The sequence below is a fragment of the Mytilus edulis genome, chromosome 7 (assembly GCF_963676685.1).
Source record: "Mytilus edulis chromosome 7, xbMytEdul2.2, whole genome shotgun sequence".
Lineage (NCBI taxonomy): Eukaryota > Metazoa > Mollusca > Bivalvia > Mytilida > Mytilidae > Mytilus > Mytilus edulis.
Window position 1 is genome coordinate 57,919,919 of NC_092350.1, and position 24,410 is coordinate 57,944,328.

The 24,410-nt window shown below is 31.8% G+C and overlaps 1 protein-coding gene across 2 annotated transcripts in view; it reads right to left on the reverse strand.

Moving 5' to 3' along the window:
- Positions 1-5,464: 5,464 nt before the first annotated feature.
- Positions 5,465-24,410, reverse strand: part of LOC139481879 (histone-lysine N-methyltransferase SETDB1-like) — a 54,586-nt gene continuing 35,640 nt past the window's right edge. Inside the window, exons 22-33 of one of the 2 annotated variants that reach the window (XM_071265396.1) lie at positions 24,087-24,208; positions 21,628-21,732; positions 20,593-20,686; positions 19,169-19,356; positions 18,406-18,465; positions 13,635-13,733; positions 12,458-12,720; positions 11,889-11,960; positions 10,260-10,373; positions 9,727-9,830; positions 8,041-8,129; positions 5,465-7,152 (exon numbers count right to left, since the gene is read on the reverse strand). In XM_071265396.1, coding sequence (XP_071121497.1) covers positions 7,035-7,152; positions 8,041-8,129; positions 9,727-9,830; positions 10,260-10,373; positions 11,889-11,960; positions 12,458-12,720; positions 13,635-13,733; positions 18,406-18,465; positions 19,169-19,356; positions 20,593-20,686; positions 21,628-21,732; positions 24,087-24,208 — 1,428 coding nt within the window. In that variant the 3' untranslated portion in view covers positions 5,465-7,034. The remainder of the gene's footprint in view (positions 7,153-8,040; positions 8,130-9,726; positions 9,831-10,259; positions 10,374-11,888; positions 11,961-12,457; positions 12,721-13,634; positions 13,734-18,405; positions 18,466-19,168; positions 19,357-20,592; positions 20,687-21,627; positions 21,733-24,086; positions 24,209-24,410) is intronic. The other variant, XM_071265397.1, reaches the window with a different exon arrangement.

The following is a 24,410-nucleotide window of genomic DNA, read 5'->3' on the forward strand; positions in this document are numbered from 1 at the left end:
TCTAAATATGTTAAACATGTTAAAGGGACACAAGCTACGAGATATATAAAAAATAAAATATGTTTTTTTTTGTTCAATCATTAATAAAAGTGAAAAATTGAAATAATTATTCGCTTTTAGCAGATTGCATGGTTCAATATTGACAAAATAAGCTAAGAAACATTGATGATGAATTATTTAAAGTTCACTTTTATCAATGATTGAAAGGGAAAAAAATACTTGGTATGCATAAAGGGCATTTTTTTTGTAGAAAATGGTATAATTAAGTCATTTGCTCAAAAAATTATTCTATTCCCCAGTTGTACCAATTTTTGTGTGCACTCCTGACAATTAAGGCAATGCAGTATTTTTTCGAAACACAAAATGGTTTAACTTGTATTTTTGTCCATCTGATGAGTTAAGCCTTTTTCAACTGATTGTTATAGTCCGTTCGTATGTTGTACTGTTATACCACTGTCCCAGGTGAGGGGGAGGGTTGGGATCCCGCTATCATGTTTAACCCGCCACATTATTTATGTATGTGCCTGTCCCAAGTCAGGAGCCTATAAATTCAGTGGTTGTCGTTTGTTTTTGTGTTACATATTTGTTTTTCGTTTATGCCTTTACATAAATAAGGCCGTTAGTTTTCTCGTTTGAATTGTTCTACATTGTCTCATCAGGGCCTTTTATAGCTGACTATGTGGTATGGGATTTGCTCATTGTTGAAGGCCGTACGGTGACCTATAGTTGTTAATGTCTGTGTCATTTTGGTCTTTTGTGGATAGTTGTCTCATTAGCAATCATACAGCATTTTTTTTATATATATTGATGACAAAGATCAACATAAACGAATTATAAACTGGTCAATAATATTGGTTTCTATTATTTCAGATGAACAGACAAGAGAAGCTCTTGAGTGGAACCGAAGTCATTTCCAATATTCACACCAGTGTGAATTCTATCAGAAAATGATTGCTTTCCGTGCAATATATCCAATGGTTTCTTAGTTTTAACAGAGACATATAATTGTATTATATGTCTCTGGTTTTAATAATGTCATTGAATATAAAGCTACCTGAGCATGCTGAAAAATATCTGTGTCTTAGCAAATAATAAACTCCAACAATTCAGGTGTTTTACTTGGATAATCGGAAACAAAGCAAAACAAAAAAGAGTTGACTAACATTGATGCTAGAAAGACAGAATATGCAGGGTGCCATAAATTTAAAGCCAGAATGAAATAATCACATATTTATAGGAATAGACTATATTTATTATTGAATACATCGATTTTTTGATAACATTCAATACAATAGAAGGTCAATTAAAGCAACAATCAGAGAGAAGAGAAAAAAGCAATGATCAGAGAGAAGAGAATTAAGTAGCAAACTTCAACTGTTTGATTAGTATAATTTACTAGTAAAACATTTCCTGAAAAATATAGAGATTAAAGAGGCCAAAATGGTTATTAAGTTCTTTAAAAACACATACTGTTCTGTTCATTTTCAGAAAATGATGATGCAAGTCTCAATATCCAAAACAAAATGATAACCAGAACATTGGTGAAGAAATAACTGCAGTGACCACCAAAGGTACATCTATTGATATACCCGATGTTGGTGTGTTTTCTGAGGCCAAAATAACTACTGATATCAGGGATGAAGCAATAAGATCACTATTATAAACAACGACTGTGTTACTAATCAAGACACATCAGGTAGAACATGGAAAGAAAAGGATATTACAGAAGACCAGATAAGTTCACATAAAAATGTAAGGGAAATAAAAAGGTCAATGTTTCAGATAAGAAACCACAATGTAAAACATCTGGGGCCAGCATCAAGTACAAGTAAAATGTAAATAAACATGAAATTAAAGTGATACGTACGAGTGAAAGGAGACATGTAGAAAACATATTTGCTAGTACATTGTGGGACACAAGCACTTCTCATATTAAGAAAACACCTAAAGTTATTGAAAAACAAACAATCACAACCAAGAGTCAACATCTAGGAGATACAAATAAAGAGAACCAGAAAGATACAAGTGAGAATTGTCCTTGTAATGAATTTACTGAATGTACAACATGTACAACTGAAATTATCACAACTCTTATAAAGAAAAAAAACCCAAATCACCGAAATTCAAACAAATACAACTGATACTCAACACCTAGAAGAAAGATATATAGAAAACCAGATAGACACAAGTCAGAATTCGTCATGGAATAAGTTGTCTGACTCTACAACCGGAATAACAGACACCACTGTTAATGATTTATTAAGTGAAATTGCAATAAATCTACCATATAGGTTAACCGAAGACCAGTTCAATAAAATGCATCCAACAACAAAAAGCAAAAGCAATAGTGAAAATATTGAAGATTCTCAAATACAGCAAACATTCAGATTAATGAAAGATCAGTTCAATAACTTGAACTCTGTTACACCATACAACAATGAAAGTGACCAATTGGATGATCAGGATGCTTCTGAAAACTATACATTTAGTGTGATAGATTCTGAATCTAATTGTCACCAAGAAGGGACATTATGTGACAAGGGTGATCAAAAATGTCAATATGGTAGGAAAGAAAATGCAAATATCATAACTATAAATCCACAAATCAAAGAAATGTAACTTGTTCTAAAAGACACGCAATATATATAGTAGGCAAGATAGTGCAAAATCATAAATGTAAACGCACAAATCAAAGAATGTAATGTTGTTTTAAAAGACACTCAATATAGTAGGAAAGATAGTGCAAAAGTCATAAAGGTGAACCCACACATCAAAGAATGTTACGTTGTTTTAAAAGACGTTCGAAAAGGAAGTGAATTAACAGAGAACACAACAAGCAATCAATCAACTGCATTTTAACAAAAATAGTAGAAAATGTTTGTAATGATTTGAATGAAGACGGGGAAAATGTGACTGGTTTGAGAGCAAATAACATAGACACAAAAGAAGAGAACCTAAAAAAAATTTCAAGAAGGTCCGGGCTGGAATTACATAAACTGAAACTGAAAGGAAACCTATGCAAAGGGCAAAAGTTAAACAAACGAAGACAACATTTTTTTTGTTTTCCATGTAGAAAAGAATTTAAATGTAAAAGCCTTTTTAAGGAGCATCAGAAAAAACATACAGATGAAAGCATTTATTCATGTAATGTATGTTGCAAAAAAATCAAGAAGTCAAGATGTTTAAAACAGCTCACTCTAATTCAATCTAGAGTCAGCTTTCGGGTCGATCCGGCCCCACGTCGATCCGGCCCAAATGTTAAGTCGATCCGGCCCCAATAAAAATATTTTTATAAGGAACAAAAATAAAGATATATATTAATTGTAATTCATAAATGTGTATGATTTTTATTATAATGTGAAACATGTGAAAGGTGTACGATAAAAAAAAATAAAAAAAGGCCTTTGAAAAATATTTTCTTTAGATGAGTATAAAAGAACTAGATTTTTATTACAAGTTTTCAAGATTATTGGGTATAATTATATTAAAACGTATATAAAAGAATTCAGACATCAACATTTATCAGCTGAGCAGTATTAAATTATCACTTTCTTTCTATTGACTGGGGTCCTGACAAGTCTTTCATCTTGTGTAATAACGAATAGTTACATACACAACGGTACAAGCCGATCCCCAAGCTGATACATCCATCAGAACAAAAGTACAAAAGCAGAAATCTATACATTGGTGCTTTCCTTGTGGTAAAGTCATATTCTATGCACTAGATAGAAATGATCATGATAATATAGATTCTACCACTGCCTCCAGTCAAGACAATGCTTCAAAACAGTTAAAATTTCGAATATAATACTTGAGTCTTGCAGAGCATTTTTGTCGAGCCTGCAACTTTTGTTGCAGAAAGCTCGACATAGGGATAGTGATCCGGCGGCGGCGGCGTTAGCTAAGTTCTTAAAAGCTTTATATTTTAGAAGGTAAAAGACCTGGATGCTTCTTCCTTTTATATAGATGCCTCATGTCACGAACTTTCCGTCAGTCACATGTCCAATGTCCTTGACCTCATTTTCATGGTTCAGTGACTACTTGACAAAAAGTTGACATTTTTTGTAATGTTAAATTCTCTCTTATTATAAGTAACAGGATAACTATATTTGGTATGTCCGTACCTTGCAAGGTCCTTATGCCCGTCAGACAGTTTTCACTTGACCTCGACCTCATTTCATGGATCAGTGAACAAGCTTAAGGTTTGGGTGGTCAAGTCCATATCTCAAATACTATAAGCAATATGTCTAGTATATTCGGTATACGGAAGGACTGTAAGGTGTACATGTCCAACTGGCAGGTGTCATCTGACCTTGACCTCATTTTCATGGTTCAGTGGTTATAGTTAAGTTTTTGTGTTTTGGTCTGTTTTTCTTATACTATATGCAATAGGTCTACTATATTTGTTGTATGGAATTATTGTAAGGTGTACATGTCTAGCTGACATGTGTCATCTGACCTTGACCTCATTTTCATGGTTCAGTGGTCAAAGTAAAAGTTTTGAGTTTTGGTCTATTTTCTAATACTATATGCAATAGGTCTACTATATTTGGTGTATGGAATGATTGTAAGGTGTACATGTCTAGCTGACAGGTGTCATCTGATCTTGACCTCATTTTCATGGTTCAGTGGTCAGTCAAGTTTTTGAGTTTTGGTCTATTTTTCTAATACTATATGCATTAGTTCAACTATATTTGGTGAATGGAAATATTTTATGATCTATATGTCAGTTGCGCAGGTTTTATTTGACCTTGACCTCATTTTCACGGTTCATTGCTAAGTGATAAGTATTTGTGTTTTGATCTGTTCTTCTTAATTTATAAGCAATAGGTCAACTATATTTGTTGTATTGAAGAATTGTTAGCTGTACATGTCTGCCTGACATGGTTCATCTATCCTTGATCTCATTTTCATGGTTTATTGATCAATGTTTAGTTTTCTTGGTTTATGTTAAGTTTATGTGACAGTTGTTATAAAGCTTTATATTTAAGACTATCAACACAATATCAGTGATGAGTATAGAAGGCGACATTTCAGCGTGTGCACTCTTGTATAATTCAAAATTAACTATCGAGAGTGAATATTTTTTGTATTGCACAGCACAAGATTTGTAAGTGGAATTTGTTATTCTATATTATTTTAGATGATTTGCTGACAAACTTATCATTCTTGTTGAAAGATCTGCAAAAAGATATGTTCTTTCTATTTAAAACTGTCAGGCATGATTGAATGATGGGCAATGGTGTCAAAAAGATATGTTCTTTCTATTTAAAACCGTCAGGCATGATTGCATGATGGGCAATGATGTCAAAACGAGGATTACAGAGCCTCAGAGGAAGCAAGAAAATTTGACATCATAATTGAATTTTAACAACAAAGAACCACATGTTGATTACAATAATAAACAGATAAGGAAAACGATAGATCGACTAAGAATAAAAGAAAGATTCATAAATACTCCACAGACTGTTTGTAAAAATTTAATTGACTTATGCACAAATATACATAAACATATAATACAATTAACAACAAATGAACACATGTATATTTAGAAATGATTATGGCTTTCATGTCATGATTTAAAATATTTAAATGTTTAATGAAAAACAGACACTCATGAATCATGTACATACATCAATACCAGATCTTTTTAAAACATTTACAGTCAAATAACTTGAGTGTGTAGATAAAGGTTGCTATCTGAACAATGAAGTCATTATTAGGTTAGATATAATGGCCTTCTTTATGAGAAGACTTAAAGTATGACAGACAACCAATCTATCAATATGTAGGACTAGACTTCTCCCGAAAGAGAGTAATATATCTAACTTTATAATGATTTCACATTTCAGCTAGCAAGCAAGATAGCCAAAGGTATTTACCCGCACACTCAAATCATTTTGCTGTAAATGCTTAAAAACAATAAATGCTTCAGTGTTTAACAATACATTCACACATTTATCTTTCATGTCATGTGACTGATTCTAAATAGTTGAAAGTTCATTGATAAATAGTCAGACAAATGTTTTATGTGAAGGGAGGGTTTATGTTTTTTTCCATAAAATGCAAATAAGGACATTGGGTTTGTCCAAAAGTCCAAAAGTGGTAATTTCTAAAATTCCTGACTTACAGACGATTTTTTTTTGAAAAAGGTGAGGATTTGAAAGAAAACTATCCTCTCTTGAAAACACCAAAAATATTATTAAAGAATTCAGATTGAAGTATAACCATCATAACTCTAAATAAATACTTGCTAAGTGCGTGGCAGTCATACAAATACACTTGATTTGTCTTAAAGACTTATAACTCCACTGTTGACTATAAACTTCACTACAGTAAATATGTTTTCAGAATACGCTTATGATTTCTAGTGCAGTCAAACACATTCACATTCATAATCATAACATTGAAAACACAATTCATTGAAAATATTTTACAGTAATTACATTCATAAAATTGACTAAGTAGAAGATACGTCAATATAGCAATGACAAGTTATTTAAAAAAAAAAAATACATACTAGATAAATTCCTTAATTTCTTTCTCAAATAAATTATTTGAATTGCAATATGAACACATTTTCACCATTCCTCTATAAAAAAAAAAATTAGATTTTTTGGATAGTTTTCGACAGTACTTTAAAAATAAACCGTCAGAGAGAAAAAAGGAAGAAAAATATGGTGTGAATTGGAAATCACCATTTTTTATTTAACAAGACCAAACTAAAAGTACTTGACTCCATGAAATTAAAGAAGACAGTTGCATCTTAAAACTTAAATTATAACTTTATTTTGTACAATACGATAATCACTCATCCTAAAGAAGGGCTTCAAAATTCATTTTTCACTTTTCAATTTAATTCTCTTATCATATTTTAGCAACAACATATAATTCATTTAGTTCACAATTACTTTATAAAAATAAACAAACTACAAGAATTAGTTATTACTTGTAAACTTTGAGAAAACACTCCAACTTAAAGAATAAAGCTGAACACCTAAGAACTGGTCCCTTGTTGTAACTACAAAATAATTTCATAACAGTCTTCCACGACAGTCTGATGAACCACAATAACAGTAAAGAACTTTTCCTGGCACACTGCCAACTTCATAGTTATAGTCCCATGTCAATTCTGTTCCTGCACGTATATATCTGTAATAGAATTATAAAATAATCTAATAAAGTGTCTAAAAATACTATCAAAAGTTACGTTGTGTGTATACATGTATTACCAAATTATATGTTAATGTATCTTCAATGCTAATGCAACTGTTTACAAAATACAATTGACTTATCATAAGTGAGGGGGAGGACAAGGGGGTACCCTTCTCCCTTCTCCCAACCCTCTTCTCCTTTCTCCCATTAGAATAAAACATCTCCTTTTGAGATATTTTTTCTTGAAATATTAGATAATTTTTTAAAAGGAGAGATATTTTATTTTTTTCTCCTTTCTCCCAGCCTTCCTCTCCTTTCTCCTACCCCTTTCTCCTACCCCCTTTCTCCCTGTCTCCCTTACCCCTGTCCTCCCCCTCATAAGTAGTTCCCTTTAAACAAACCTAAACACAAACTAATACATGTAAACTAAGCAAAATTTCAAAGTCAGTGAACCGTAACTCTCTCTATGGTAATTAGAAGTGTCAATGCTAATACAACTGCATACCAAATACTTTTGACTTACCACTAGTGGTTCACCACAAACTAGACCAAATCACAAACTAACACATTGTTGATGGGGTTGACGCCGGAAAAAGCATACCTTTATCTCGCTTTTTGACTCTGTATAACATACTAACTGTCCTCCCCAAAAAGTGGCCATAGTAAATCTTGATTTGGAGTTTCAAGATCTAAAAGCATTGAGGATAATTTCATTGTTTATATATTTATTGCATTTGTTTTTATTTGCCACTATTAAGGTCATTGTTCACAGAACCAAAAGATTCTTGGTACATTTTTAAAATAATACCCACAATGCATTATATAATTAGACTGAAACAGCAATTTCTATTTGTAAAAAGAGTTTATATTAAAATATATACTTACTGTCCTGCCCAGAATGTGACCCAGGGGAATCTGAGATCATGTGTGTCAACAAATATATTCTGTACAAATACATTTGGTGTGCAGCTATGCTATAAATAAAAAATGAAGATAATAAATAATTGTTTTATCAATTATTGCCATAAAGTTAAATAAAGGTTCTACTACTGCATCAAGTGTGATACGATATTTATCCACTCGAGCATTTAAATATTTAAAATTTAATTGTCGAGTGGATAAATATCATGTTACACGAGATTTGGTGGTGGAATCTGTTTCTCTAATGATTTTAAGCAATATGCAGACAAATTCAATACTTCTTTTCAAATGATCTGCAAAAAGATGTGTTCTTTCTATGTGACGTCATCAGGCATGGTCACCTTTTTTCATGCCGTCACAATAGGAAATTGTGCAATTTACTATTGTGTAATGTATATTATATAATCTGTATAAAAATCTGTAGACAAGTATGTGACACCTTAATAAAATAAATTATAATTATATTATTATTATTATAAAAAAGAAGAGGTGGTGTGATTGCCAATCAGACAACTCCTCACAAGAGACAAAATGACACTTTTATGTAAAGCAAGAAAATTCGACGTCATAATCAAAATTTTGACCAATGAAGAACTGCGATCAAACAAACCACACATTGATTAAATTAAAATAATCAACGTGTCAGGAAAGGGATAAATCGTGTAAGAATTGGAGAAAACAAGAGGCTCTCAAGAGCCTGAATCGCTCACCTTGAAGATGATAACCAAAAGCTGCAAAATTTCCATAAAATTACCAATTTAGTGGCAGCAACCATGTTTATTGCACATGGAAGTGATACAAAAACTAAAGTCACATATCATAATATTGAAACTTAACATTATTCAGAATAGAAATACGGTAAGAAGATGTGATGTGATTGTCAATGAGGTAAAAACTATCCACCAAAGAACAAACAAAAAAGGTGTTAAAAATTACAGATCAACATAATGGTTCAACAATGAGGAAAAGCACATACTATTTGTTTTACATTAAATTTTGTAATTTAGGGGCCTTTTATAGCTGACTATGATATGGGTTTTGCTCATTATTGAAGGCCGTACAGTGATCTATGGTTGTTAATTTCTGTGTCATTTTGTCTCTTGTGAGGAGTTGTCTGATTGGCAATCATACCACCTCTTCTTTTTTATAATAATAATTATATAATTATAATTTATTTTATTGAAGTGTCACATACTTGTCTACAGATTTTTATACAGATTATATAATATACATTGCACAATAGTAAAAAAAGACAAATACCCAGCCTAGATTGGCTGATGAGACACTATCTTTATAAATAATATAGTAATTAGCTATAAAATATCCAAAATAGCTAAAAAGAGAAACAATTTATACAAGAAATTAAACAGTATTATTTAATCTACTAAGACTAAATGAAAAACGTTTGTGAAATGTCCCATCTGATTTTTTAAAATATACACTGTAGTCAAAAGTAGCAATTATAACTGGCATTAGTTAAAAACAACAATTAAAAAAGGCTTGTTATGAATCATGTCAGTACTGAAGTACTGACCACTGAGCTAATGATACCATCAGGGACCAGGGATAGTCCACCAGCAGACTTATCGGCCCAGTGCTGTAAAAATTGTTATGTCAGATAAAAAATCATATTTATTAATGACAACTTACATTAAGGTATCTTCCTATGTTACCCATTGATTTAGCATCCATAATATAACATTCTTGTCCATCTTGAAAATAAGAACGAGTTGATATCATATCTTCTTGTTCTTCTGAAAAAAAAAAGAATGAAAAACCTTTGTTATCCAACCATATCAATGCTTGTAAAAAGTGAATTATGAATAGTTAATACTTCATGAGACATTATATATGACTTATCGTAAGATTGGATTAAAAGGGGTCATTCCAAATTCCAAACATAATAAATGCAACATTTAAAATTCTTATGAAAATACAACATAAACTGGTTATTCCTGAGTTTCCACAAAATAAAAGGCTCAATCCTGAATTCTTGATAAAGGTCCTTCCACCCTTCCCCTAAGAACCTTGAAGACTCCATAAAAAAATTATGACAAGGATTGCATCCAGTTGCATAAAAAAAATGTAAAAATGCAATTTTGTATATATTCTTCCTTGAAAAATCAGTAAATGGTATAATTTCCCAGAATGCAGTTTTATTCATTTTTCTTTTGTTACTTTACCTTCTTCCTCTTCCTCTTTGGTAACATCCTCCATTCTGACATTTGTTAATTTCTTCCTCGGATCAGGGAGGTTCTTAAACCGAGAAGTCTTGTTTGCTGTAGTACTCCTTCTTGCTATAAATAGAAAATGTACCGGTAGTATTAATAATGTTGTTGAATTAATCTTCTTCTTGATATTTAATACATGGCTAAAATTATAAGATTGATTGATTGATTGTTGGTTGCTTAACGTCCAGTGGCAAATATTTCATGCATATTCAGGACGAGAACAAGTTCGCAATAAATACAATAGGTAGGTTGTTGTAATAGAGGCCATCTAGGATGATGGTCGGGGAAATTTGGACTGCCACTGGAAAATAAGGGTATATTGGATAGGGACAGAAATTTTGCCTTGCAACAGGCCACCTACGGACCCCTCAAAGAGTTGTTGCAAGGGTTCTTAACATGCAAAGAGCGTGGCACTCTCTTTACACAAGGCATCGGATTTAACATCCCCTTCTGACGGACGTGACTGCCAACTTGATACATCCCGCACAGCCAAACGGACGCCCCACTTCAGCAAGCGTTTTATTGCCGGTCGGGAGAAGATCAAGTGACCATATTTCTATACCCCAGTCACCCTTGGGGTGCTAAAATTATAAGCAAATTTCCAATGAAAAAAAAACCAAGCTCATAAGTAATAGATTCTGAAAAATGATGGAGATCCTTAACTAAGCATTTTTTTAATGAAATTCTTGCTTCTCTTCAAACCACCAAATCTATCTACTGGTTGATTCACACTGATTGTTTTGTAGATCATATTTACAGGATATTTAGTTCTCCAACAAAATCCAATCAATTGCCAGGGGCCTACTGGTGGATTCACACTGATTTTTTAGTAGAATATATATGCATTGGCGGATCCAGGGGGGGTTCCAGGGGTTGGAACCCCCCCTTTTTTTTGGCCGATCAATGCATTTGAATGGGAGCATATAGCTGGAACCCCCCCTTTACTCTGAGTTGGGAACCCCCCCTTTTTAAAAGGGCTAGATCCGCCCCTGTCATATCCTCAGGAAATAACTTATCAAGTGCCCAACTGATACACAATGATAGTTGGGTTGATGAATGATGATATGCTCTCACTGAAAACTATCTTTTGTTGCCACTAGTTGATACACAATAAATTATCAGCTGCTGATATTCTTATAATTAGGATTTAACATATAAACTATCTCAACAGTGATGTTGACAAAAGGAATTTTATAAAATATGACAGATGAAAATTAATTGTAAACAAATTGAAGAATTCTTCTATCTTATGGTATAACTAACATAGAACTTTGACCTATAATGGTTCAATTTTACAAATTGTGACTTTGGTATATTAATGAAGAGGTGTCTCATTGGCATTCATCTTCTTATAATGTATATATCAAACACGACATTAGGGCAGTTTAAAAATCAGTTGATTCAAGCACCTTTTGTGGACTCCAATCAGCTGTAATATAGGATTTAGATTTAACTTTTAATTCTTACACAATTCTAAAGAAAATGAAACCACACACAATTTTTAAATTTGTGTGCCTTGAGATCCCATCCCCTGATGTGTTTAAATCTACCTGGAACAGCTCTTGACATATTAAATCTTACCAAATCTTTTAACACCTTCCTCATCTGGATAAACGTCTTCCAAATTAGGTTCATCTGGGGCAAGAGTAGCACCTAAAATAGATAAGGTACAATTTGTATAATAAAATGTCAATAGGACACTATGTCAAGGTCACACAATAGGACACTATGTCAAGGTCACACAATAGGACACTATGTCAAGCTCACACAATAGGACACTATGTCAAGCTCACACAATAGGACACTATGTCAAGGTCACACAATAGGACACTATGTCAAGGTCACACAATAGGACACTATGTCAAGCTCACACAATAAATGTATGTACTGTGGATTCATTATTTTTTGTCAGATACTAAATTTCTTTGATTTTGTGGGTATAGTTGAACCATGAATTAAAAAATATTCAACGAATTGCAAATTTTCTATAGGTTTGAATGCAGACTTTGTCATGTCAAAACCATAAAATCAAATATCTACGAAAATACAGGCGTCTTTAATCCATAGATTATTTTTACAAGCCCAAAAAACAATTTTACAAGTCTGTGCTGCTATTCCTGTGGTAAAGCATGAAGACTGTTAATACATACGTCTTGACCTTTCTTGAGTAATATTTTTGGTGCCAACTTTCTTTTCTTTCTCTCTTTGCTTTTCTGTTTCCTGAACAACTGGTTCTGCATCTAAATCTGGCAGGGAATCAGAGTCACCCATAGAATCAGCAGATGCTGACTGCTTCACTTCAGCGGCCTGAGAAGATGTTTTCTTATCTTGGTCTAACTCATCTTCATCGTCATCAATCATTATTGGACTTTCACTCGAAGACTGTTGTTTCACTGGGGTTGATTTTACACTCCTATAAAAGATGAAATGTCTCCATTGGAAAGAAAAAAAATCAAAGTTAATTACATAGAAAATATTGACCAGTTGAAAAATCTCTATGCAAACCATTTCACTTTTTGAAAATAGAGTTGATAAATGAACCCTACAAAACAGATAAAAATTCATCTTTTATTTTATATTGGAATATTTCGAAATATATCAAAGGCTTTACATGTACATGTATATGTGCAAATGCATAAGGGTGATTTCTATCTGATGCAGCTCAAATACCACAATCTCAAAACATACTTGACAACTGTTATATAAATTCTACACACTGATTATAATGCCACTCTTGAATAATTAGGGGGATTTCTAAAATGTCTATGTCATGCTTGGGAGTGTAAAAAACATCATGCAATTACTGATTCCTAGACATATCAGCATTAAACAGAGGTTCAAAAATCATTTTGCCGTTTCTAGATACATTTCAGGATTTAACTATATTTCCTATATAATTTAATTTTTGAGTAACAAGTCTTCTGATAGTCTGACAGAGTTTTGTCTATCAGCTCATAATTTTGTCATGTGACACCCTTTCTTGAATTAGCCCCAGTTTTGATATTTATAATAGACTTTTATCAAAATTAAATTAAATTTTACAAAAACACGTAAAGATTTGATGACAAAAACACCTTCAAAGTTAAATTCTTAATTGACTGTGCAATTCAAGACAAATTGTGCAACTAGAAAGCAAAGAATCTGCTGGCAAATTTTGGTGTAAATGTCGAATAACTCCCTATAAAATAGTTAAATGGACTCTGAGTATTGTTGTATTTTAAACAAATGTGTAGTCCTTTTAAGACTAATACTTTATCCCCAGGGGTGCGAGATCTTAAAAAAATATACTACTGTAATCATGGTAATAATACTTAATGGTAAAATTACCATTCTTCATCTTTTACACCTGACCTAGAAGAATCTCTTCGTAGAACTATTTTTCCTAACTGCTTCCCTGTCGCGTCAGTTCTGTTTCTTGATGACCTTCTGTGAAAAAAGCAATAACTAATCATTTTTTTAAATCTTAAACACTTTTAAATTGATGAATAAAATAAGCTATTTCAAACCATGAAATACTTCTGAGTTATCTGTAGAACTAACAGCTAAAAGTAAATAGTCACAGCTAAAAAAAAATAAATCACAAAATCCCTTAGCAAAATACAAATATGTTAAAAAAAAATTGTGTGTGTTTAGTAGAAACTGAAAACAACACTTTATAAATTTCATGAGGTCAAAGCGCTTTTCTCAATGTACCTTTATCAGGAATGTTCAAATCGCAATATTTGTAAGCAAAAGATGGGTGACACTGTCATTTTTTTTACATCTACTTTTCCATGGTCTGATCTAGTTTAAAAGGAGATAAAAAATATGTTTTTGAAACAATTTCTAGTTGAAATGTGGAACAGAATCATGAAACTCATTTTTGTTTTTATAATTTTTCTTCTAATATGTTTTATACACAACTGAACAAGATGCATTTTGTGACCATATTGTAAATGTACTTATGGGTAAAACAGCAATGTGTGAGTTTGAGACCATTTTAATATTTCATAACATAGATAGAAGGCATAGATGCAGGTTCAGTTAGTATTGTTTACACCATGCTATCATTGGTTTCTGATGATGGGTTAGATGTATTAACACAGAGTCAATGTGAATTCATTATTTCCAACATGCATTTCTTGGCCAAGGTGTCATTCTTTAATTTATCTGTGTGAGTCTACCAATCTTGTACATGTACTGTGTAATTCAATATTACTGAAATTTGTAGTCCTATTTGCAAATAAAAACCCTTGGATTAAATTTCTGTTGTAGATGAACAATTATCAGCAGATATTTGGACCACCAGCCTGAATTCCATATGTATAGTGAGCAGGGATCAGTACTGGAACTTCAACACTTTATAACTACATTATGTGCATGTTTCATTATAATACTATATTTTGATTGACTATCAGCAATCTCACGTCATTCTGAAATTAACCTTCTTTCAAAATGAAATGTAACAATCATGATGACAAAAGATTCCGCAATATTGATTGATTGTTGGTTGCTTAACGTCTAGTGGCAAATTTTTCATGCATGTTCAGGACGATTCACATTCTGCAATAAAACGCACAGGTAAACAAAAGAAATACTTGATATAAATCGTGTTCATAATCCTATCAAAAACATGTAAATATAAGTATTGAATACTTTTTTGAGTAATTTTATAGGGTTATAAAAGCATTGACTGCACACCTTTTTAAAAGAAAGGCTCGAATTTTCCTTAATCATTGTTAAAATAACCTAAGTTTGACATAAATTTTACAAAAAATTATAAATGTAAGATGAATATTTGGATCATGGTGTAGATACTTTAAGTCTAAATATAATTTCACTTCTTATACTAAAGTTAGTTGTAAGCAAGGATGTTATTATGATTTAACATTGCAAGTTCATCCAATAAACTTACTTCCTGGTTCTGTAAAAAGTAGGTTGTAACTATTAAACATAAACTATAAATAGCACAGCTAAAGCACAGCTAGAGCATAGCTAAAACACAGCTAGTTTTTGCTGAAATGATTCATAAGAACAACATTTTCTGATTGCTCAATGCAAGATAGAAAATCAAAATTTTATTGGTTTTGAAAATGAAGTTGTTTACAATTCAATTTTTTGCTGAATTACTTTTACAGTAAAAGGATTTTTTTTATTATAACAATTAATACCTGACAACTTTACAAATCTTCAAAGGGGATTTTAAGTGCAAGAGAACCCAATGTTCTTCTTTTTTTGTCATAAGTGTTTTTAATCTATCTTATAATACTATTTAAATGTCAGAGTATAATGTGGTAAACTACGCTTTTAACTCATTTTGAAGTCTGTTTTGAGATGTTCAGTTTGTATAATAAATAATTTCAAAATGCAGGTCAAAACCTCTAATGGGGAATATCCATAGTTGGCAGGTGTGAAAACTTGACAAAATATATATAATTCAGTGCCTACAGTTATAATAACATGTTCAAACAATATAACAAAATCATAAAAGCTGACAACTGAACAATTTCAAAAAAATATAACAAAAAATAAAGGCTGACAACTGAACAAGAAATTTTGAAAAGCAAGGATAAATTTGTGTAAACTGAATTTCCGTCTCTTTGTGTTTTGTTGGGTTCCTGTCTCATCTGCCTTTACCTAATTCCCAATTTTTCATATCCAAAATCCAAAACAGTTTCATAATTTTTCATGTATCAAAAATCTAAACCTGTTTAAAACAAGAGTGCACACACTGATTTGTCTGGCCTGCTTTACTGACCATTCATTTTATGTTGATATTCATAAATATAAAGATCTACTACAATTATCACATAAACTTTTAAATACTTATCAAAGGTACCAGGATTATAATCTAATACGCCAGACACGTGGTTTGTCTACATAAGACTCATCATTGACGATCAGATCAAAATAATTGATCCAATAAAAATAATCCAATCCAAATTAAACATGATCCAATCAAATGAGGTCAAGGTCAGACAAACCAATCTGGAAATACATTTTCACACTACATTCTTTTCATACACCAAATTAATTTGATCTATTGCTTATAGTAGACAAGAAACAGACCCCAAAAAAATGAGAACTGTGTATTGACCAATGAACCATGAAAATGAGGTCAAAGTCAGATGAACCCTGCAAGACAGACATGTGCATCTTACAATTATTCCTTGCATTAAATATAGTTGACCCATTGGTTATAGCCTCCAAGAAACAAACTTAATCAGGAACTTAACATTGATCAATCAACCATGAAAATGAGGTCAGGGTCAGATGAAATGAGGTGAAGGTCAGATGAACCATGACAGACATTATCATCCCATACACCAATTTAAGATAACCTATTGCTATATATATTAGTATTAAAACATACCAAAACACAAACATTGACCAATGAACCACGAAAATGAGGTCGAAATCTAGTAGACATATTGGTTATGGTATCTGAGACTTGGACTGAGTAAGTAAATTTTAGTCCGGCATGCTATGTACAATTCAACAAGGTAAACCATGAAAACTCAACCTTGTTCACTTAACCATGAAATGAGGTTGAGGTTAACCAAAAAAAAATCAAGCAGACATTAGGACACTACAAAGTGCAAACATACCAAATATAGTTATCCTTTTACTCATAATAAGAGTGAAATTAACATTGCAAAAAACTTAAAGTTCTTATAAAAATGAGGTCAAGAACAATGGACACATGACAGACTGAAACTTCATAACATTCAGGTTTTAAACCTTTAAAAATATTAAGCATTGGAGTAGTTAGTTACGGCTACCACTGCCCCAGATCACTATATAGCTATCCCTATGTCTCGCTTTCTGAGACAGTTGCAGGCTTGACAAAAATGGAAATTCAGCTTAAACAGTTTTTAACCTTTCCAATAAAATTTTACCCATGGTATTTTCTGAAAGAAAAACATGAATTTCATTGCAACTTCAGCAAAATGGTATAGCGCTCTTTGTAATAAATATTGTAAACCAATTTTCAAACCAAAAGATAATGCTCAATGTTATGAGGCATGTTTATCAAATAGATATTTTGAAATAGATTTTCATATTTTGTTTAGTAATATCAATTAAATGAATCAATTTCGCTGAGGATTTTGTTCCAAGAGGAAGGGAGATAAAAATACATGATCCTATTATTTATTATTAAAGAAATTCGAAGGACCAAAATTTCCATTTTGATTATGGGAAATATTCAAGGAAAAATATATGGGAGAGTCAGAAACCATATGATATATCTTCTGTGGGTTAAGGGGTAAAAGCAAATACAGTGATCCTAATTTAGAGTAATTTCTCACAATTAGATTGGCTGATATTGTCCTAATAAATTTCAGTACAATTTTTTATAATGTGAATTGGAATTATCTCCCTTATGCAATTGACCTTATAAAAAAAAGGTGTTGAGAGTTGCTCTCCAGTCCTAATATTTTTTTTATTTTTCACAGTTTTAGATTAAATATCTCAATATATTTGGTTTATATTGTCCTAATATTTGAATTTGAACATAAAAATTTGTAATTTAACAAAATCACGATAAATTCATTACACAGTGTGCAATTGTCTTATAAGAGTTTATTGGGTCAATAAAATTCCTATACGGTTTGACTTTGCCTCACCAAATATGAATTTTATTGACAAGATACATTTTTGTATTAGGACAATTGCACACTCTGCATATGTTATGACAAATAGTCCAAATTGAGAAAAAGCTGAAAAATAACTGGAAAAAGGGAGAAAAAAAAACCAACTGAAGATAAATGATGTAATTCATCGCAATTTCTAACATGTAAATTATGCACACATATGAAATCCTACAGATATGTAAATAGTAAAATAAAACATAAAATTGAGAATGGAAATGGGGAATGTGCCAAAGAGACAACAACCCGACCATAGAAAAAAACAACAGCAGAAGGTCACCAACAGGTCTTCAATGTAGCGAGAAATTCCCGCACCCGGAGGCGTCCTTCAGCTGGCCCCAAAACAAATATATACTAGTGCAGTGATAATGAATGCCATACTAATTTCCAAATTGTACACAAGAAACTAAAATTAAAATAATACAAGACTAACAAAGGCCAGAGGCTCCTGACTTGGGATAATTTACCTTGTGGTTTGAACTGTGCCAGATTGTCCACTGTTCTTATAATCATCACCAGAAAAATCGCTAAAATAGAACATGAAAATCATGGAACATTCAAAATGTGTCAGCAAAGGATTTTCCTATTTGTAAAGAATAAAAAATTTGGGTAAAAATGATGAGGGGGATGCAAGGCAGATTTTTATCTCTCAGGTCAATAACAAGAATAATTTAAGTGTCATTTTGGATGATTGCACAGAGTAGTCTTATTGGCAATCATACCACATCTTCTTTTTTTATATTCTTACTTTCAAATCATTTTAGCTTTGGGGGATAGTTGTTTCATTGGAAATCATACCACAGCTCTTCATTTCAATTTTCACAGATTCATTTAATTTTTAATGTATACCAATATTTGTGGATTGAGGAACAATTGTTTTTTGTTTGATATTTGATTTTCCAAGCCTATAGAAGATTTGCACTTCAAAAGATAATTTGAATGTGTAGTTTAACATAAACAAATTGAAATCCCATTAATTATAATGAATCCACAGTTCTGTAAATTCAGAAATTATTGCAATGTTTTTATTAATGTCAAAAATGCAGCAGGGTGATCATCGCAATAATTAAAACTCCCATATTGATTTTTTTAGAATTAAACAGGATTTTCTGGATATCGCAAAAATTAAAATCGCGTTATAATCTCAAATGACAAAACTACAATCATAAATGCTGGCAATAATTTCTGAATTTACAGTATTCAAATATTCTGCTGAATTTCATGATTTACCTGTCCGTGTCATTATGAGATAGATTGGCCCCTTCATCGTCAGTATCGTCAACATCTTCCTCTTCATCGCTCCCGTCACCAAGTCCTTCGTCCATGTCAGCCTCACTTTCATAACCTTCCTTTTGTCTCTCTACCACTTCTATGTAATCTAATTCTGCTAAATATTCATCACCAAACTGTTGTCCATCCTAAAACACAAAATGAAGAACTGACAGTTCAAAAAATTGTTGCAATGATTTTATGATTGTGAAAAACATTGGTGACACAAAAATAATAAGAAATTGCATTTCTAAAAATCTTAATACATTGTTATGTAGCGTTATTTGTTTGCAGTATTGTGTGAAATCATAATGATTAAACTAGTCCTTGAGTCAATTGTTGGACAATATATCAAATAAAAGCATGCTATGAAAATTTCCTGTCCTAATAAGTCAAGCTATCTGTACCATTTTATAGCTGACTATGCGGTATGGGCTTTAGTCATTGCTGAAGGCCGTACGGTGGCCTTTAGTTGTTAATGTCTGTGTCATTTTGGTCTTTTGTGGATAGTTGTCTCATTGGCTATCATACCACATCTTCTTTTTATCCTTTTATCCTTTTCATGTTTTATGATAAACAAATCAAAAAGGTTCTCTCATAAGCTGTCAATAAAATAAAAATATAGTAAACACAGTGTAAAGTAGGGAATGCCAAAACACACAATTAGGGTGGTATCTAACACTACAGGGAGATAACTCTGTAAAATCAGCTAAACGTTTGAATCACGTTGTGTTTTAAGGGAATATTAAGCTTCTCAATGATCAAAATTGGTGTTTGTCAAATTGCTATATAACCAGTGTTATTTTTCTGACAAAACAGTTGGTTCAAATTTTTTAAAATTTTTATATTTTTGTTAAAGTGTCAAAGTAAATACTTTGTCAAAATTTTATGAAAATCAAACGAGCCAAATTAATTTTAGTGAAAGTGTTGGGTACCACCTTAACAGGGCCTAGAGATGATTCATAGTCCGACCAGTTCTGAAACCTTTTTCAGAGAAAAAATTTGTTAGAATGTTTTCTGCTGATACACATATCTAATATGGATTCAACTAACAAAAGATTTTTCAGAGCTATTGTGTTCAGAGCATTAATAGAAAATTTCATCAGTACACACCCACATCTTAGGCCAAATAAAATAGTATGTGTGGTTCCAGTTACATCTGAAAAGAAATTAGGGTAGGTAGGTAGGGATTTTTTTTTATTTTATGTTTTTTTTACATTGAGTCTATAGGAGCATCATTCTGACTTTAACAGTGCTTAATGAAAAATGACAATAAAATCTTTAGAGTAGGCTAATTTCGAGACGTAAAAGTAGGGAAGGTAGGGTCACTGGAACCACACATATATTTTTATTTGGCCTGAAGTAAACCAAGAGATAAAACAAACCTCATTTGCACCTTGTTCTGTTAGCAGCTGACCTGCATATATACATATAAAGTTTCCTTTTGCCAAGTCATCCAAACAACGGAGACCCCATCCTCTGGAAAAGTTCAAAATATAATATTTGATTGTACAGCTATGCAGCTAAAAGAAACACATGCCATTATGTCTTTCTTCTAAACATCAGATAGCATGTCAACAATTTGTTAAAAGGTTTTGATGAGGTAAGCTTGAAGGGAATTTCTAATAGTAAATCTATGTTTTTATTCATTGTCTTCCTTTTTGATGTGAATTATATGCCCCTTAAATTTATAAGAACCCAAGTCCATTAAAAAATTGGAAATGTATTTTTTCATATTAGTCTAGTCCATTACAAAACAGATATACCCTTGAATATCTAGTAAATGGTTTGACCCAAAACAGTTTTTTCTAAAACAGGGACATCCAGTTACAAATGGGATATCCCAATATAGGACTAGGGTATCATATTTTTTAACAGGTAAATCTGGACAAAAATGATTTAATCCATATGTATAGCAGACCAGACCAATTTTTAATAGGTATGTCAGGTTGTATGTACATCTCAACATAAGTTGAGTCCATTTTAAAATTTGTAATATTGGACAAAAATGGTACAGTCCTATACATTAGTTCATCTATTAAAAACTAATCATCTGAACTCTGTTCTTCAATGCAGAATTCATTTACAACAGAATCTAAGAAAAAAAGATTAATAATCAAAGAGAAAAAAAATCATGTCCTATGAGTGAACAAATCTCAACAATGATCTAATCTTGGTTTATCTACTGAAAATCCATATCCATGGTGACAATTAATATTATCAAGCAATCTAGTGAAAAACATTAATCATCTGGATGATCAGTATAATTTAAAATGTACTTACATTTATTTAACAGTTCTTTTATTAACAACACAGCCATATCTTCAAAATTTGGAAAAGGAAGAGTTTCAGAGATGAATAAACCAAATTTTTATACAAACACCTTTGATGTAAATTGAATCAAAAAGGTATTTTCTTACTTTTTCTCTGTTTTGAATACTTGAAGTCTGACTTGAAGGCCATTCTGTACTACTCTATTGATACAACGTTGATCACAAGAACAGCTTGCATTGCACTCATACACCCTGAAATAATAATGGTATCATCCAAATTAGTACAGTAAAACCGACGTGAATCAAACGTGGTAAGAAACATACAGGGGCAAGACAGTTTCTATGGGCATACTAATGAGAAATCTCAAGATTTCAGTTAAGGAGGCTCGAGGGTACAAAAATTTCAGCAAAATTTTAAACATCATTTATTCATTACAAATTTTATCTATTACACTATTAGTTGTTACTTTATGATATAGTACAAAAATCTACCAAAAAAATCGATTTGTTTTGGCCCCATATGACTTTTAAAAGGTTTATATTGTTGAAAAAGCTCCAAATTATTTCCCTTTGGTGCAAAAAATGCCATTTTTTGCATGAAAATTGAGATATTTTTTTTTTAGCTCATTGAAATTGGTGACCTATATTATTTATTATTTTTTCAAATAAGCTGTACTTTTGTAAAATTTAAGTGATTTCTGTAGTTGAGTTCTTTTTTTATTTCGATATTACCTCTATTTCTGCTGTTAGTTCAACAGAAAAAAAGTACCTTAACAAAAATGCATGCTTTTTTTCGAAAGGCAGATTGTGAGCTTAAATGAGCGGTGACCCCATTTTTAAATTTTATTTGTCTATCAAATATATGATTAAGTTCATTTATAGAAAAAAATAGTAAAATCCTATAATTTGAAAAAAAAATTGATTTACACCCGCGAGCCCCCACTGTTGAGATGATGAAAGAATTCAAAATCAACTAAAATCAAAAGTGAAAGCTTCTTAAGGTGGTACCTAACACTAAAGGGAGATAACTCTGTAAATCAGCTAAACGTTTTAATTACGTTGTGTTGTTAAAGGAATATTAACCTTCTTAATGATCAAAATTAGTGTTTGTCAAACTGCTATATAACCAGTGTAATTTTTCTGATAAAATGGTTGGTTCAAATTTTTGGAAATTTTAATATTTTTGTTATAGGGTCAAAGTAAATCATTTGTCAAAATTTTATGAAAATTAAACGAGCCAAATAAATTTCAGTGTTGGGTACCACCTTGACCCTTTCAACACTACACAAAAAAATAGAAAAATGGCTGCTGCTGCTGCATTTTTTTATGTTCATTCATTAGAACAGTATATTCCTTTTCAGACTGCTGTATCTTTTTTATTATAAGAGATACAGAAAAAGTTATTGCATGAAAAATGCCCAGGAGAGTATGAACTGTAATGTTAGGCAGTTTTTTCAGTAAAATTTTTATCAGGTTACCCGCATTTTCAGGTAATTAACAGGTAAAAGGTGTAATTTGTTACATTTGTGTTGAATTTTGAATAAAAACTACTTTTCGTCTTCATCTATTTTGTTTTTTTATCTGCCATATAATAAAGAAGACACCAATTGCTCGATTCAGTAGCGTATTGCACCATACACAACGTATTATGTAATCATGGCACAAATCAGTGGCTCCGTCCTCAAAATTTTCAGTCAACCTCCGTTTTCCCCCCTTTTTCTACGTCTCGTAATGATCGATCAAATCATATTTCCCATACGAATTGAATGTAATAAACACATTGAGATAACAAGAAACCTTTTAACTAATCCTCGTCATCAGTTTCGCCATAGAAATGCTGAAATATTTCCATATTTACAGCTTCGTTTCCGATTTCCACCATTTGCATTTGTCAAAATATTTGTTTTTATTTTCCTTCAATTTTCCTTCTACTGCATGATTTTACAATAAAAATTACCAAGATTTCAAGCGCAAATGAGACCTTGCATATCCTAGATTCATACAAGGAAAAATTAGAGAGGACCCGAATGAAAACCGAATGGTTTAAGAGTCCTTATGAAAAATCCGTTGTCATCGCGGCATATGCCGCGAATAGTAGTGGCGGGCGGCGTATGTCATCGTGGCATATGCAGTGTACAGCGTTGAAAGGGTTAAAAGTGTTTTTTACAATGAAATGACGCTGTAAATTCAGCAACTGATTCAGTAATCTGATACCATTGATTTTGTTAATAAAGGATAAAAATATATTAAGATGAAATTGAGAAAGGAAAGAGGGAATGTGTCAAAGCGACAACAACCCGACCATAGAGCAGACAATAGCCTAATGAGTATTTATTCATATGAGGATCTATGCTATAATTTTGATCCTTATGAGTTCCACAAGTGTTCTTCATTAAAATAATAACAAAATCCTTTTTAGTAAGCTACTGCATGTTCATGGGTGTTTATTTTTAATTCTTTTCTAATTACAAAATGTAATTCTTAATCAATTTACTTTTAAAGGTTACTTATGTTTTTTACATTTGCGGTATTTGAAATTAGCCAAAAACCAGTACTTGAATATGTACCAGGTAAAAGTTGATAAATAACTAGCTATAAAACCTTACCCAGTTATTAGAGGTTCTTTTAGACGTCTGTGTTCCATACCAGCATTAGGATTAGGTTTCCCAGATGAACTGACTGCTGTGGCATCTACAGTTAGTTGCTGACAGGCACATTTAGATTTATCCTACAAAGAAACATTATTTTATTGACTCAGACAGGCACATTTAGATTTATCCTACAAAGATACCTCATTTTATTGATTACTGTGTATAATTATTCAAACGGCACAAACTTGCCTCAGTGGTCTTGTGTATGTCAAAAAAATCTATGATATTGAAAATAAGATACTGCCATTAACTTCTTACATCGAAAAAGCAAAAAATTAT